Raw genomic sequence first — 18,448 nt, 5'->3', positions numbered from 1 at the left:
CAGGTCCGGAAAACTGATACATTGTTTATCCTGCCAGAAGGTCCCAGATGTGGGCAGGCAGCGTCGAAGTCCACTATCTCCAAATGGATTCGGCAGGTCATTACTCAAGCCTATGGCTTGAGGGGAAAGGTTCCCCCGTTTAAGGTTAAAGCACATTCCACTAGAGCGGTGGGTACTTCCTGGGCAGTGCATCATCAAGCCTCCATGGCTCAAGTCTGCAAGGCCGCGACATGGTCGTCTGTCCATACTTTCACTAAGTTTTATCAATTGGACATAAGAAAGAATGAGGAGAGCGCCTTTGGGCGCAGTGTGCTGCAGGCTGCAGTTTGATTCCTCATGTCTGATGGCGCCCGGCTTATTTCTTGGGGTCTCCCTCCCCTCATAGCATTGCTTTAGGACGTCCCACATAGTAATTACTATGCTTCTCTGTGTCCCGTGATGTACGATAAAGAAAATAGGATTTTTATAACAGCTTACCTGTAAAATCCTTTTCTTTTGAAGTACATCACGGGACACAGAGCACCCGCCCCTCTTTTGGGGTATTTGGGACACTTATTGCTTGCTACAAAACTGAGGCACTCCCGGTATGGGAGGGGTTATATAGGGGAGGGAACTTCTTGCCTTAAGGGCGTGCCAGTGTCCACACCTGAAGGTACTCTCTATAACCCACATAGTAATTACTATGCTTCTCTGTGTCCCGTGATGTACTTCAAAAGAAAAGGATTTTACAGGTAAGCTGTTATAAAAATCCTATTTTTTGATCTGTGCACTTTTGCAGCACATGCCCATCCCGCATCCACCTCTCATGCTAGATATAGGTTGAGCTGATGTTTAGAAATAAGTGTTTAAAGCATCCTGTATCAAACCACGGATTTTATTAGACTTTTTCCTGCAATGTAGATATTTGCAAACAATAAAAATGCTGTTATGTGATATTCCATTCATGTATTACAGGAAGAAAACCCCTAGTTTTCAAAGATGATGTTCTTTCAGTGCCAATTGCAGAACTAAATTTTGGGTTGTGCTTGATAACCAAAGAAGCAAAAAAGCACGATGGTTCTCAATATGATGCAGACATGTTGTTTTATTTACTACTTTGTTTACAAAAGGTAAGTGTCTGTTTTTGTAAGGCCCTTTTCACATGAACTTTCTGATCGCGTCCGCTTGTCTGTTTTTAGGGTGGATGCAATTGGAGCCTCCATTTCGTATGGAAAGGAGGGTGTAAATGGACATGTTTCTGTTTACACCCGCCTACATCCAATCCGCAAAAAACAGACAGATGGGGATGCGTTCCCTTTCTGTCCAGTGGATCAGATCGCAGTTGGGTGTAAATGGGACATGCGGTTTTACATGTGACTGTCTCTCTCTCTCTCTCTCCTCTCTCTCTCTCTCTCTCTCTCGCAAGCAAAGCGGACACGGACCTATCATCCGCCTGCTTAGTAGGGGACCAGCGTGTAAAACGCGTGTGCTGTAGAGATAGTGTGCAGAACCACTGGTGCACCAACACTGTATACAGCTTCAGGATATATACAAACCATAACAGAAAGAGCCTAAGAAGGCTCTCCTTTAAAGCAGCCCTATCATCATTTTTAATTTACGGTTCTGTCCCCTATGGGACAAAGAACATGTAGTACTTTTAACTTTCTAACCTTAGTTATGAGGTCTGACATTCCCCCACTCCCCTCCTTTCGCGGCCAATCCAACAACAGCATTGAAAGAGACAGCTGATTCACAAATGCAGCTTGTCTTGACTGGGACCACTTTCCACAGAAGCAGTGGGAAGAAGAATGCAAAGAGAGGGACATGTCACACTCTGCCATAGCTTCTCTTGGGAAAGTGCTCACAGTCGAGATAAGCTGCAGCTATGAATCGGTCATCGCCTTCAAAGCTGTTGTTGGATCATCCGTGGCAGCCGGCCCGGGGGGTCAGAGTTCATAACTAAGGTTAGAAAGCACCTAAAAACGAAGTACTACATGTATTTTGTCCCATAGCAGACAAAACTGTAAAAAAAAGTTCACAGGCCTAGATTGATAAAGGGTTTGAAAATAAAACTTTAACGTTGAGTTCAGCTAGTCTGAGTAACGTTAAGGGGTTTTTCATTGAAGAGATGTTGCTGAAAAAATTTCCCTCACATTTTGGCGCGCTGACTAATGTGTGCTAATGTGCATCTCCAGCCGACTAAACATTGGAGTTACTCACTCCAGAACCCGACCATGGAGGGGGGGTGCTCCCTCCCTGACTTACAGGATTACTACATAGCGTCACAATTGTCTCACCTGTACTATTTTAATACTTCTGAGTCGCAGAGATATAGATCATTAGTGTGTAATAAGCCGGACAGCCCCTTTCACACCCCAGTACAGGCAATCTTTAGGAGGGGGTATGGAGGGTGCAAGAATGCCCGATTCGGGGCAGATATGCTGACACACCATCAAAAGTTATGGGATGTTGCTCTTAAAAAACAAGGCAGGACTCACATGCACTCACATACTCCGCTATGGAACAATAGTTACATGCCGGAGCTAAGCACAGTGCCAGACCCAGGGGTATGGGCATCATACGGGATACTGTTTTTGTCTCAGGTCATGTCCAGTACGGGACTTAAGCCATACAACAGACTCAGGGAGGAGTTCTCGCTTTCACCGCAGCTCCACTTCAGATATTTACAACTCAGACATGCCCTCAGAGCCCAAATGGGATCGGATAGTATAGAGGTGAGTTCACCACAGGTGCTGGATGTGATCTTTGGGAAGGACTCGGCTGGGCTCACGTCCAATTGCTACTATGTCATCAGGAGGCATAGGACCAGCAAGATAGCACAGGTAGCTAAACTAAAATGGCAAAGGGATTTGGGCCCAGTGGAGGACACGGAGTGGGATGAGATATTGGAGGGGGTAAAAACTGCGCCCCCTAAATTATCAGACAGGCTAACCCAGTTGTACATTGTGCACCAAGCGTATATCACGCCGCAGAGGTTGGCAAAGTTTCAGAACACACGGAGCCCTGTATGTCCCAGGTGTGCAGCAGAGGAGGGCTCGTTTTATCACGTTATGGCACTGCCCAGACATACAGGCGTATTGGCTACAGGTCACACAGTTTCTTCATGATAATATGGGAACCCCGGTGGGCATGGACCCAAAGCTGTGTCTTCTGGGATTATTACCGGACGTAGATACGGAAAAGTATCAGGCAATCTTTATGTATGAAACTTTACCTTTGTCTACAACTTAATAAACTTGGATTTATTTGGGAAAAAAAAAACATTGGAGTTACTCATTTGCAAATATGACTCTTTCACAGTCAAGTCAGTGCCAACGCCTCATCTCCATCTTGCCCAGTAACTTGGTGTCTGGGGATGGACTGGAGCAGTGTTTTTGTTCCCTGGTTATGCAGTGGTGACTTATTTATACCCTTAATAGCTCACATTTAGCAGAGGTTTCTATAAACATTGGCAAAGGGAAAGGTTGCTTTAACATGTGTAATCAATAGCCCTAGACTAGAGCTAATATTGTTTTTAAAGTGACCCTGAATTGACCTAAATCCTAAAGTGGTTGTAAGGATTTTTTTTAAATAACATACATGTCTATACTGTACTTGCCTTCTCTGTGCAATAGAATTGCACAGAGTGGCCCCGAACCTCCTCTTTTTGGGTCCCCCGCTGGTGCTCCTGGTTCTTCCTCCTTTGGCTAAGGATGAGATCAGGCATGTTCGCAGCTCCACATACCCGAGCCCGCCAGGAAGCTTGCACTGCACAGCGCTCATCACAGGCAGTGGGACATTTCCCAATCTGTGCAGCCACTGATCGAGAAACGTCTCATTGCCTGTGATTAGCACTTCGCAGTGTAAGCTTCCTGGCGGGCTCAGGCATGTGGAGCTGCGAACACGCCTGAGCCCATCCTTATCTCTGATTAGTGCCCCTAATATGAAGCTGCTTCACATGGGAGGCTTTTGTGCAGGCTCACCCCTGAGCCCCGCTGCTGTCAGTTGACGCAGACAGCAGGGCTCAGGCCTCATCATTGGATTTGATTGACAGCAGTGGGAGCCAAGGGCTGCCTCAGCAAAGCCTGTGAGACATGGAAGTGAGGGGAGAGAAAAAGCTGCAGACATGCAAAGTGTCTGGATCGAATGAGAGCTTAGGCAAGTATAAGGGGGGGTATGAGGGGAAAATAGAGGTGTCTAAACATTTTTACCTTATTGCAAGGAATGCATTATCCTCATACTACAGTATATAAACTAATGTGTATGTGAAATAGGCTTTAATGTGTGTGTAATGTGTTTTGACTCTGTTCTCTCTTTTAGCATATGTTTGATAACAACAGAATCGACAATGTCTTTGCTGACCTTTACTATTCAAAATTTTTGGAAAAGCTTCATGAAGTGCTTAAAGGATGGTGTCCGCGTGTAAATCCATTTGGTATGAAAATAAAAATTTACTTTTATGTATTTAAAGCTTGTGTACCCAATCTAATGGAATTCCTTTTTTTGCAGGTTACATTATTGCAAGCTGCATATCTGAAGAAATGCTATGGGATTGCAAACAGTTAGGTGCCCATTCACCTACCACATTACTTTTCACTCTAATGTATTTCAATACCAAGTAAGTAAATTTACAGGACATAAACACACGACTGTGGAAAAATAGCTTGTCTTTTTCATTTGTGATCTTTAATATTGGTAGTCACAGAAGTGATAAAAAAAAAAACTAAATACTTGTTTTATAAGGAATCCTTATAAAACAAGTTTTGATACAAACTGCTTTTAGTCTCCATACAAAAATATAGTGCCGTTATACAGAAAAACCTTTTTTTTTTTTTTTCTTCTTTCTAAGTAGTGGAACACTTAGGTTGGTTATTAAATAAATGTCCACCCCATCAGGCCCTTTACTAAATATAACATAGAGTTCCATCTCAGCTTATGATTAAAGGACATGTATAGCATATCCAATGATTGTAAATTGTCCCAAAAGGACTGTTTGTTTACATAAGGGGCATTTCCATATGCCTCTGAGTGAGCCACGCGGACTGACCAGCATCTACCTGACTATCTGGCTCGTCCTGACTACCCGCTACTGCTTATCTTCTCCCTGGACTCGGGCTTACCTTTTGCTGACTTACAAGTCACATAGAGCCATACACGGGTGGACTGCCACACGGATACCCAATCATATTCAGGACTGTACAGGGTTTTTTGCAGTGGCAGAGCACATGTCAGGCACTGATTCATCTGATATGCCGACCCGGTCCTCCTTATCTTGTTCGGCAGCCCCTGCGTCCTCCACCTTCCGCACTTCCCGTACCCCCTGCTTGGCTGCAACCAAGCGTCAGAGACATGATGTCCCAAAGCAGAAAACCAGATTACAGACTTCTAGCATTAATATGTTTCTGACCAGTGAAGGGGCATGCTCATGGGAACAGCGACAGCAGGGGAGGGGGATTCTCCACGTGCTAGCAGATCAGCATCCTCACAAGCGGCTTCGACCTGACAGAGTTCACCTTCTTCCTCCATGAGTGCACAGAGGACAGGAGTCAGGAAATCCTGTCCCTCATGCGGGAATGGAAAAGTGAACTAGCTAATACATTTCAGTATCTAGAGCGATGTAACAACAATTCGCTCTCACCTGTCCCACTTACTCGAATGGAGGACAGGAAGAAGCGTCGGCATACTCAGAGGGACGCTATATAAGGGGTTTTAAAGGTTGATGTTTTTTCACCTTAATGCATATAATGCATTAAGGTGAAAAAACATCTGATGATTACCGGCCTCCCAGCCCCTCGTTTTACTTGCCTGAGCCCTGGAAAGTCCTGCGTCATGAACGCGCTTTTCCTTTGCCCGGGCTTTTGTATAAACTGATGTGCGTTTCGATAGGGGCCTTGGCTCCATGACTTGTCCTCTACTTGAGTTACAAGTGCATGTTGTTTTTTTTTCTAGGTTTTCAATTTTTATATACTCCTTCAGCTGTTTTGAGTTACCTTGTTTTTGATAATGCTTCCAACATTGTAATTGTTCAAGTATATAACTAAAAGCAAAACTTTTATTTTCGTTTTGGTTGGTGCAGACAGATTAGAACACCTAGTAGGTTTTCATTGCTGTCTGTGCCCCTGTTAGGGAGATTCTCACACTCTATATGTCTTGTTTACAATTATCATTGAAAGTAAAAGAAAATACCAAATTGTAGGTTAAAAAACGTAATAAAGGGGAAACCTTCCTATAGGGACACTAGTTATTTGCCTATAGTTCTACTTTAACCTTTGCTGTTTAACTAAAAAAAGATTCTTGTGCTTTATAGTTTTTGTATTTTTTTTATTAGGTATTTTGTTTTGAAGACTGTGGAGCAGCATTCACAACTAGCTTTCTCGAAGATAACAAAGCAGACAAGGAAGAACCCCGGAATAGGAAAAGACAAAAATTGTACAATACGATTTTTGCGCCTCTATGGTCAAGTTCAAAGTGGCTTAAAAGGTGTGGAGTTTCTTGAAGTGTTATAGTTTTAAAACCAAGCTTATTTGATGGATCATTTACAGAGGATGTATTCGAAAAGTAAAAACCGAGTATGTGGGAAAATATTTTTTGGAAATCTAAGTTAGGTGAACTTGTAATTTTTCCATGCAGGGCAAGGCAGTGGGCTCATATTAACAGCCATTTTTCAGAGAATGTGAATGATGACACAACAACTTTTCTTTCACTCATGGTTAGTGTTTGGCTGTTTATTATCAATCAACTGTGTTTACTCTTTTTAAATCATAATGGCAACAGAAACTACCTAAATGACCCTGATCCAAAGTTAACATACCCTGGTGATTATGGCCTAACATGAACACAAGTTGACATAAAGTGGTTTGAATGGCTATTAAAGGTAACCATCCTCACTTCTGATCTGTTTGCTTGTAATTAGTGTGTGTGTGTATAAAAGATCAACGAGTTTCTGGACTCCTGACATAGCCTTGCATCTTTCATCCAGTGCTGCACTGATGTTTCTGGATTCTGAGTCATGAGGAAAGCAAAAGAATTGTCAAAGGATTTGTGGGAAAGGTAGTTGAACTGTATAAAACAGGAAAGTGATATGAAAAGATACCCAAGGAATTGAGGATGCCAATCAGCAGTGTTCAAACTCTAAACAAGAAGTGGAAAATGAGGGGTTCTGTTGAAACCAAACCACTGTCAGGTAGACCAACTAAAATTTCAGCCACAACTGCCAGGAAAATTGTTTGGGATGCAAAGAAAACCCACAAATAACTTCAGGTAAAATACAGGACTCTGAAAACTTGTGGTGTGGCTGTTTCAAGATGCAAAATAAGGAGGCACTTGATGAAAGATGGGCTGCATGGACGAGTCACCAGGAGAGAGCCATTACTATGCAAATGCCGCAAAGTAATTCCCTTATAATACACCAAACAGCACAGAGACTAGCCTCAAACCTTCTGGCACAAAGTAATTTGGAGTGATGACACCGAAACAGCTTTTTGGCCACAACCAGGTCTATGATGAAAGTTACACCATTCTTACTGTTAAACACGGAGGTGGATCGCTGATGTTTTGGGGATGTGTGAGCTACAAAGACACAGGACATTTGGTCAAAATTGATTGCAAGATGAATGCAGTATGTTATCAAAAAATATGGGCGAAACATTTGCAATCATCAGCCAGGAAGCTGCGCATTAGACATACTTGGACATTCCAACATGACAATGATCCAAAACACAAGGTCAAGTCGACCTGTCATTGGCTACAGCAGAATAAAGTGAAGGTTCTGGAGTGGTCAGTCTCAGTCTCCTGACCTCAATATCATTGAGCCACTCTAGTGAGATCTTCATGCCATTAGTTGTTACTTTGAGTATTCTGCGAGGTGCCATGGGAGTCACTTTGGATGGTGCCCACTTCTAGGAAGAGTAGCCACAGTCTTAAATTGTCTGTTTATTGCCTAAACACGTAACCACTTGAAGACCAGGCATTTTTTTGCACTTTTTGTTTACATGTGAACATTTTTTATTTTATTTTTTGCTAGAAAATTTGTTGGAACCCCAAATATTATATATTTTAAAAGTGTATGCCCTAGAGAATAAATTGGTGGGTTTTGCAATTTTTTATGTTGCATGGTATTCTGGGAAAAAATACACTTTTTAAAATTTTAATGCAAAAAAACACAATACATAACCCACTTTTTTTGTAAAAGATGACGTCACGCCGAGTAAGCAGATACCAAACTTGTCACGCTTTAAAATTGCCCACGCCAGCACAACGGCGACAAATGACTACGTTTTACTTTCCATAGGCGAATTTACAGGTTACCACTTTTGATGTACAGAGGAGGTCTAGTGCTAGAATTGCTGCCCATGATTCGATGTTTGCGGTGAAACCTCACTTGTGTGGGACGGTTTCTGTTTGCGTGCAAGCCAGACCGAAGCACGTTCTCGCCTTTGCGTGCTAGCAGGACAGAGGCACTTTAAAAAAAAATTATTTACACTGTTGCTTTACTTTTTTTTTTGATCACAGTTATTGCTGTCACAAGGAATGTAAACATCCTTGTGACAGCAGTAGGGACACGACGGGCACTTTTTTTTACAGGGATCTGGGGTCTAGAAGATCCCTCCTTTGCACTTGAAACCATTAAAAAGGCCAAGATCAGTGTTTTTTAAACTCTTCGTATTTTCAAAAAATGCGCCAGTAAGATGCTGGTAAAAAACAGAAGGGATATCATGCCATCACTTTTAGGTTACCATAGCAGAGACCCGATCAAAGCCAATCCCTGGCTTTCTTCAAGTCTCTGACTAGGCTGCGGACGTGGAGGCTAGTAGCTCGGGTTTCCTGTGAGAGGGGGAGGATGAGGTACCCTCCCACTGCTTGTAATAACAACCGATTGGCTGGTTAGACTCTCCATTTATGATTACAAGAGAGCCTGCTCTAAAAAAAAACAACCATGGTGGCATCACCCCAGTACAACCACTTGAAGTCAAATGATTTACCAGGTGCATGATTTGGCGGCAAGTGGTTAAAGAGATTGCGTTGTATCCCTTTCCAGCCTTATGCAGATCAACTACTTTTGATCATATGTCTTCAGAGTACTTTTTTTAAGGCATGGTTCCCATCAGCTGATGCTTTTGATGAACAATTATCATAAAACATTTTTTTATCAATAAAGGTAGCTCTAAACCACACCTCCGAACTCATTTCATTAACTGGACTCCAGATGTGCAAACTACTGACTCCAATTCGCTTTCCTTGAAGTAATTTGTCTATGGGTTAACCTACTTTTTTCTATAGCACTGTGAATGTTTAATGGGTGCGTTCAATAAGGACGTGAGAAATTAGAATTGTTTGAGTTATCCGCTTAGGCACATTGTGTGTTGCGTTCAATAAGGACGTGAGAAATTAGAATTGTTTGAGTTATCCGCTTAGGCACATTGTGTGTGTCTATTGTTGTTTATGGCAAATTACTGCAGAAAAGAACATAATGGGGTTCACATATTTTTTCTTGTCTGTGTATATTCATTTATTTTTGGTAACTGCTAGTCTAAATTGACTCTCTTTGGTTGATATTGTTCACCTGTAGTTCCCATAAGGTGGATTCCGCTTGCTTGTCAACCACATTGTTGATAGAGGTTTATGGCTCTGAGTGCCAGTTGTTCTTTTGGGGTTCCTAGTCCTGATCTTGATCCATATGTCAGACTATTCTACAGTGACCTTTGACTCCAAGGAGATTTTGCAGCAAGTACAAGTTTTTCTTCATTCAAAGGGCATCCGGATGGCTAAAGATAATGTTTTGCTCCTGGGAGGCCAGTGAACCTGTTGCTTTGCCCTGCATGGAGAAATCACTTAATGGCTGGGTGTTAAAAAAAAGATATATATATATATTAGGGGAATAAATTATGTCTTTACATGGTTTTACAACAGTTATCACAACCTTAAAAAATCGCAATATTAAATGAATCCCCTTCCAAAGTAACTAATTGGACTTTCACTGTACCACTATGTTCAGTTTAAGTATAAAATATAGCCAAGGTTTTTCTTGACTTCATTTAAAATCACCCATTAAAAAAAGTTATGCACATTTTCTTATCAATACAATGTACAGATACAAATATCCAGGAAAAAGAAATCTTGCGCCAAATGAATTACACTAAATTATATACTTGATAAATCAAGTGACTAACTGAGTGAAGCTGCTCCCAAATAAAATCAGGTGACTGACTTGCATATATTGTATAGTGAGGTGAGGGGCGCTATATCAAAATAGTGGATGCGTGTCACAATGTGCGTTTGAGTAGTACACAGTGTAACTGTGTACCCAAATCTATGTGAAAAACCAAACAGATTATAGTCTAAACTCTATAAGTACAATAGTGCCAAATGCTGTGGAAAATAAATAAAATATATAAAAAAAAAAAATTTAAAAGAATGTCCAGCAAATAAATAGTTAAGTGCAAAATGGATCCAGTGTTGTATCAAGTCCAGGTGCAAAATGCAAATAATCCAATCCCAAATCGCAGGGAAAAGTGCAAATGCTAAAGTGCTTGTGAATCTTCAAAATAGCCAAAGTGCGAGATAGAAGTGATCCGCCTTCACCTATAGGTCACCAGAATAATAATGGATGGCTCCTTACCACACGGTGTTGACCAGATTACTTAAAATATGGTCGATCAGGCTTGTTTTAAATGAGGATCAGCAGGGTCTCATTGGATTCCAATGTCAGCGATTGCAGCAAATGGTGTACCAAGAAAGGAGAAGAGATACCACCATAGTGTAAAACCATTTAATATACAAAAGTTAAAATTACAATGCCAAATGGCCTCTTACTGTTGCTGGTGCCCGTTCCCGGCACTGTGGCTGTAGGTGGTGGGGATAGTAAGACAAGATAAGAGATGGCCGCGTCCTGGTCCACTAGCGTGCGTTCCACCGCTAGTTGTCCATCAACCAGTGAGACCGGAAGTGCGTGGCTATGCGTGTGCGCTCGGATACCGCCTCGACGTCACGTTTCAGTTAAACCGTCTTCAGATACGCTTCCTGAAGACGGTTTAACTGAAACGTGACGTCGAGGCGGTATCCGAGCGCACACGCATAGCCACGCACTTCCGGTCTCACTGGTTGATGGACAACTAGCGGTGGAACGCACGCTAGTGGACCAGGACGCGGCCATCTCTTATCTTGTCTTACTATCCCCACCACCTACAGCCACAGTGCCGGGAACGGGCACCAGCAACAGTAAGAGGCCATTTGGCATTGTAATTTTAACTTTTGTATATTAAATGGTTTTACACTATGGTGGTATCTCTTCTCCTTTCTTGGTACACCATTTGCTGCAATCGCTGACATTGGAATCCAATGAGACCCTGCTGATCCTCATTTAAAACAAGCCTGATCGACCATATTTTAAGTAATCTGGTCAACACCGTGTGGTAAGGAGCCATCCATTATTATTCTGGTGACCTATAGGTGAAGGCGGATCACTTCTATCTCGCACTTTGGCTATTTTGAAGATTCACAAGCACTTTAGCATTTGCACTTTTCCCTGCGATTTGGGATTGGATTATTTGCATTTTGCACCTGGACTTGATACAACACTGGATCCATTTTGCACTTAACTATTTATTTGCTGGACATTCTTTTAAATTTTTTTTTTTTTATATATTTTATTTATTTTCCACAGCATTTGGCACTATTGTACTTATAGAGTTTAGACTATAATCTGTTTGGTTTTTCACATAGATTTGGGTACACAGTTACACTGTGTACTACTCAAACGCACATTGTGACACGCATCCACTATTTTGATATAGCGCCCCTCACCTCACTATACAAGATACAAATATCCACCTAAATGGTTAAAAACATTTTATTTACAATTAAGTGTGATGAATTGAACTTCCACATTCGACACATTTCACAGGACAAAGCCTGCTTCTTTAGAAATAGAACATATTATTCTTATCCATCCATCCATATGCTGGTGATTGTAAACCAAAATTTGTATCTGTATATTGTGATAAGCAAATGTGTATATTGTGGTGATAAACAAATTTTCAGAATTGTTTTAATGGGTGATTTTAACTTAAAGCGGAGGTTCACCCTAATAGCATGTATATCTGACCAACTCCCTTATAGTCATAACAAGTACTGTCCGCAATTAGTTTTTTTTTTATGCTTTACGTACCTTGTAATCCATTTTTTCAATCTACTTCTCCCTGCGGGAGTAGGCGTTTCTATGCCTAGGGGGATTGTCATCTGGGAGGTCGCCAAGATGATTGACGTCTGTTCGCCCCGGCAGATAAGGCTCCGCCCCCTTATTGCGTAGGCGCGCACAAGTTACGGGCTTTCTGAAAAAAGCCGAACATGCAGAGCGCTTGCAGAGCATGCATGTTCCGCTTTTTTCGGAAGCCCCGTAACTCGCGCGCGCGCCTACGCAATACGGGGGGGCGGGGCCTTATCTGCCGGGGCAAACAGACGTCAATCATCTGGGCGACCTCCCAGATGACAATCCCCCATAGCATAGAAACGCCTACCGCAGGGAGCAGTGGATTGAAAAAATGGATTACAAGGTACGTACAGCATAAAAATAAAAACTAATTGCGGACAGTACTTTTTACGACTATAAGGGAGTTGGTTAGATATACATGTTATTAGGGTGAACCTCCGCTTTAAGTAAAAATAACTGAGCTTTGGATATATTTTATACTTAAACTCAATAAAGTGGTACTGTGAAAGTCCTATTAGTTACTTTGGAAGGGGATTTATTTACAAATGTCTTGTTTTCTCCTTACTCGTTATGCATATAGTCACAAACAGCAGAATAAATCCCCTTTGTACTAAATTTCTATGTGTGTGATTATTGACCTAAACGTCATATCTATTTAAGCTTGGCCAACTCCCCACTTTAAAGGGGTTGTAAAGGATTTATTTTTCCCTAAATAGCTTCCTTTACCTTAGTGCAGTCCTCCTTTACTTACCTCATCCTTCAATTTTGCTTTTAAATGTCCTTATTTCTTATGAGAAATGCTCACTTCCTGTTCTTCTGTCTGTAACTACACACAGTAATGCGACACTTTCTTCCTGGTGTGGAGAAAGCCTCTTGAGGGGGGAGGGGGCGAGCAGGCAAGTCAGGACACTCTCTACTTTGCAGATAGAGAAAGGAGCTGTGTGTTAGTGGGCGTCCTGACACTCCTGCTTGCCCCCTCAAGAGGCTTTCTCCACACCAGGGAGAAAGCCTTGCATTACTGTGTGGAGTTAGACAGAAGAACAGGAAGTGAGGATTTCTCAGAAGAAATAAGGACATTTAAAAGCAAAATGGAAGGATGAGGTAAGTGAAGGAGGACTACACTAAGGTAAAGGAAGCTATTTAGGGAAAAAAAAAATTTAAACTTTGCCTTTAAAAGTAGGCAATAAATTAATTGACTCCTCTCCTCTTTAGAAGATTCATGCACAAAATGGCTGGAAGCGATTTTTTGACTACCCTGGTAGTGAAGGATGCTATTTTATAAATGCAATGTATTCAGTAACCTAGATATGTGAAAGGCTACGTGAAAAATGAGCTCCACCAAGTGATTTGTTTTGAGATTCATTTATACTCCTGTCTAGCATATCTTGATGATATATTCCTTTTACTCTGTACCCTAGGCAAACATTTTTTTTGTGGTGTCCAGGTAACACATTCACTCTTGCTTCAAATGCCTTTTAATTAGATTTTTACTTTTTGTTCACTAGTAGCAGAAGAAACATACGTGGAACAACTTGAAAATCCAGATAATCCTTTGCAGTGTCCAATCAAACTATATGACTTCTACCGCTTTAAATGGTAAGCGTTGGTCAATAAATGTTTACTTTAAGTTCCTTATCAGAACTACATGTAATGCTTTATAGGTGCCCTACGGACAGTGCAGGGCAGGGGTGTATAATTAATTTGATCTGGGACATGTATGATTAGCATGGGATTGATCTGAAAGCTGCTGAAATACGAGTGGCATATATATTTTGATTTATTCTGATTTATTTGAGAGGTGCTGGCCTGTGAAGGGGCGCACATTTAGGAACAGGAAATCTTAGGAACTCAGCAGCAATCACAAGCCTGTGCAGAGTGGGGCTGCCTGGTGGCAGAGTGGCATAGTTAATAAAAGTATTGTCCATGTGACCCCAGAGTGTTTACTTTCTTTACATTCTTTGAAAGGGGATTTAACAATTTAAAACTTTTTTTTGTCTGGCTTTGCTTTTTTTTCCAAATTTCCGGGCATGCATGTCCATATACTGTATGTAAAGAAGTTATGTGTTGTTCATGTGTCAAATTCATGTGGTGTTTTGAAGAGTTTTCCTTTTAATCATTCTTTTTCTTTTAGTCCTCAAGGGGCCCGAGGACCTACAGATGCTTTCTATTTGGTTCCTGAAGCGGTGGTTGCACCGAATAGCCCAATCTGGTACTCTGGACAGCCTGTGAATGAGGAGGTGATGGAGCAAATGTTAACACGCATTTTATTGGTTAAAGAGGTCCAGGAAACACATGCCTCATCCCGCATTTCAGCATATTAATTACTTGCTTCTATATTCTTGTTTTCAGTCTTTTGTATATACAAATGCATTTTGTAAAGCATGATAAAACACTTATAATCTTTACCCTACTGTACCTTATTCCACACGGACGCTGAGTGCTTTGACTATACAAAGCAATGGTTGACCATTATCTATGTTAATATGTTTGCAAGAAGCACATTTTGCAGAATTGATGTTTGTTATGGAATAATTTATGTTGGCACCACATTGAGCACCTATGTTACACTGTTTATACAGTTCTGAAATCACTTGTATGGAGTAAATTTTGCACTCCAAATGGATCACGAGTTATCTTTTGTTTTTTGTAAATAGATTCATTGTTTAACTATTTTTCATATATACAAGTGCATACAAAGTCACTTATCTTAAGTCTTATAATTAAGAATGATGTATCATGTGGAAAACTGTATGTATGAAATCATTGTTTATACCAAGCGCTTAGCAGTTGTATAATTTATTAATCACTTTAGTGCAATGCAGCCATAATCATGTTTATAATGAAACATGCTGAAATTATGGAATTTTACTGTTCTTTTCCTTTATAAAAGGAGAATGCTTCCACAGCTAGCCAGTTTCCAAGGTAATGCTCTGGTTTAAGCAAGTATACAGCCATTGCACCCCTCTGAAGTGTAACGGGAGATGAAACACTTAACTTTTTTTTTTGTTCCACCATTTTTCTCTGTTTTGAAAGCAAGTATAAACTGGGTTTATGGGAAGCTTTAGAATTGTTGGATTATTTCCAGCTTTTTGTGTTTTGTTGTTGTGGATGTACTTCGTGCCTAAGTAAAATGTCACTACAGATTTGACACTTTATTGGTTAAGACCCCTTTCACACTGATGGCAGTTTTCCGGCGTTTTAGCGCTAGAAATAGTGCCTGTAAAGCGCCTGAAAACTGCCTCTCGTGCCTCCCCAGTTTGAAAGCCTGAGTGCCTTCACGCTGGGGTGGTGCAATTGCGCGACGTTACAAAAAGTCCTGCAAGCAGCATTTTTGGGGCGTTATAGGAGCGCTGTATACAGTGCTCCTACATCGCCCCTGCCCATTGGAATGCATGAACACGGGCGTTTTTAACCCGTTCGGCCACTAGCGGAGGTTAAAAACGCCCCACCGATGCGGTCATGGCCGCAGTGTGAAAGTAGCCTAAGACCGACTTTTGTGTTTGCACAGAAGGATTGCACATCATGCTGAGATAAAGACAGACAAACTATACAACCTTACCTCAAAATCCAGTCTTGTTGTGCCTTAACACAATCCAGGCACTTGGATTTCTTTCAGTGGTGACTGTAATGTACATTTTGATTACTTGTGTTTTTAGTAAGTTCACTTTTACAGGGAGATTTGTATATTTTCACAGAAGATTTAACATGAAAATCACTGACAAATAGGAAAATGAGTTTGTTATATCTGATGTATGCTAGATTTCTGGTACCTTTTTGTTATTTAATACAAATTGAGCACTAATTTTGATTTGAAATAAAATTGCAATTGAATGTATTAAATTTGGCTGTAGAAACATATTTTGATATATGTACTTAAAAATTTATTGGGATTACCTGTCAGGCAGACCTTAAGGTCCAAGTACTAGAAAGCGGATATATTTTTGACCGCTGCTTTGGCAGCTTTAAAAAATGAAATGGAATACTTGGGTGTGCTGGGCATGTTAACACCAATTGCTCCACCACTTCAATACATTTGAATTGTTTTGCTAACTTATATAGTGCTATAGGAGGACCAAGAGCGTAAATTTAGGTTAAACATACAGTGCAGAAACTCACTCAATAGTCAGACTCTGCACATTTCCCTACCCAAGACCTACCTTCAGTCTTTCTAATGAACGTCGCTGATTGCACTTGCCCTCTTTCATAACTTTTGGCCTGCATTCAGTTTCCCCCGGTGTGCCAGCTAAAGGTTCATACACACGATTGCTGACGGTGCAAGTAGCATATGCTTATTGGCACCCAATTGGAAAGAAATGTATCAAGCCAACTGGTTGAGAAAAGACCAACGTTATTATATTTTTACACATATTGCACTTCTCTGACCTGAAAGCTGGTATCAGTCAAGGTTGGTGCTGTAGCCCCACTTCTTAATGACTTTAACTAGACTAAAACATGAGTGTTTCAAACATGAATTCCAAGAGTATGTTAGCAAATAACTGTATACATGTAGCTTTCTAGGTTTTTAACATTCCAATGGACAGTGAGACAGATCTAGGATGCAAGTACACAGTTCAGGAGAGAAATGGCTAGGCTGCTATTGATGGTTTCCTCCTAAAAATGCTAGTTTGCCTGGCTAGACCTCATGCAGTAGAAAGACCACCTGGGCTATAGTCATGAAAGATGAAAATAGTTCAGAAGGGTAGTTGCAGCTCTCAGGCCTGGGCATCTCCATCTCTGGGTGGTGGCAAAGAGTACAAATCTTGTAAGCACACTGGATTCTCATGGGGAAATGGGAACACAAATAGGAGGTTGCAAACTAGTGCATTAAAACTTTAAACAATGATTTATTAACTCTGACGACCACAAGCCCAGGCGGATGAAGCAATCCCTTCCCAGGCTGAGAACTGGTGTTAAGTGTTGTCACCATTGCTGGGCTACAAAGTATGCTTTTGGGTGGCACCTGGCTTGATAAAGATTGAGTTTTCAAAACATGTTGCCTTGGAAGCAGACTTTGCAGCCTCAGAGGTCGCAGCCCAGCAATGAAGGACACTGTTGAATACCAGCTTCTCAGCAGGTGCTTGTGGCAACATCCAATTACAACCCCTTAATGCAGGGCACAGGAAGGCAGCACTTTACATCATCTGGATTTTTTACTCCTTTTTGTCCAAAGTTGTCATCTTAAAATTATTTTAACCATACTTTAATAAAGCATTACCAGTTTTATTACACTAGTTTGCAACCTTCTCCTATCTTCCATCTTGCTTGAGGTGATTGTAGCCATATTAGTGCATTTTCAACATTGAGTACTGGCCATGATACATTTTTTATTTGCACGAACATACAATTTTTCAGGATGTCCTCTTCTTCAAGGTCTCAGCAGTACTAATTCACAAAGGTGAATGCAGAATGTTAAAAAATAAATAAAAAAAAGACACGCACACAAACAAATGTACATGGTAATAGTAATAAAACTAGCAAAATTAGATATCTTCCATTAGAATCCAGTGTGCTTAGATTTGTACTCCCAAGGTTCATGTTGCTTGTGTTGGACTGCAATGTTTTCAGTACCTGCAAACCACCCAGAGATTGGAGACCCCTGTGAGTTGTTGATCATTATTCCAAATACACTTCTGAACCACAAGTTATATGAGGCAAGTATCTCCTGTACAATTGTGAGTGCAATCATTTTTTTTCACAACTATAGCCAAGTGTGTTTTTAAATGCACAAGGTCTCTGTGCTCTCTTTGTTTTGTTCCTGTATTTTCAGTTATGGTTTCCTCTGCTTAGGTTGAACTGCATGACCTTCATTTCCCCCCAAAAAAACTCTGGACTGATTGCTTGTGGCCTGAATCCTACTTTTGTGTGTGCGTTGTGAACTTGTCTTCATAGTACAATACAGGAGCCAGTCTGGATATTCCTAGACCTTGTTTTATAGGCTGCTTTCTTCTAGTGAGTGGACACTAGCAATGCTTTTGGACATGCTTTATTGAGTGTGCCCCCCAGAACCCTCCCCCTCTCTGTGAGACATGAGTTTTTATGCTAGTGTCGTGTAGATGATGGCCTTCTCTCCTATGGAGACGTTTCTATGTTCAATTCATTTTTAATTACTTTGAAATCTGTAAATAAACCAGGGTTTGACAAATTTGCTTGGCATCTAGGAGCCAGCTAAAAAAGTTAGGAGCCAGAAACGCGCCCCCCGTCCCACCGAGCTCACGCACAGAAGCAAACGCATACGTGACTAGCGCCGGCATATGAAAGGGT

General features: G+C 41.1%; 1 protein-coding gene across 2 annotated transcripts in view; it reads left to right on the top strand.

The window, feature by feature from the left end:
- LOC120931820 (glutamine-rich protein 1-like) overlaps positions 1–16,027 on the top strand; it is a 75,954-nt gene extending 59,927 nt beyond the window's left edge. The window contains exons 5-10 of one of the 2 annotated variants that reach the window (XM_040343673.1): positions 955–1,109; positions 4,300–4,414; positions 4,489–4,597; positions 6,308–6,459; positions 13,696–13,783; positions 14,319–16,027. In XM_040343673.1, the coding sequence (XP_040199607.1) occupies positions 955–1,109; positions 4,300–4,414; positions 4,489–4,597; positions 6,308–6,459; positions 13,696–13,783; positions 14,319–14,508 (809 nt within the window). In that variant the 3' untranslated portion in view covers positions 14,509–16,027. Of the gene's footprint in view, positions 1–954; positions 1,110–4,299; positions 4,415–4,488; positions 4,598–6,307; positions 6,460–13,692; positions 13,784–14,318 lie in introns of both variants that reach the window. The other variant, XM_040343672.1, reaches the window with a different exon arrangement.
- The last annotated feature ends 2,421 nt before the right edge of the window (positions 16,028–18,448 follow it).

Source organism: Rana temporaria, chromosome 3, assembly GCF_905171775.1.
Source record: "Rana temporaria chromosome 3, aRanTem1.1, whole genome shotgun sequence".
NCBI classification, from domain to species: Eukaryota; Metazoa; Chordata; class Amphibia; order Anura; family Ranidae; genus Rana; species Rana temporaria.
This window is presented reverse-complemented; position numbering and strand designations above follow the sequence as displayed.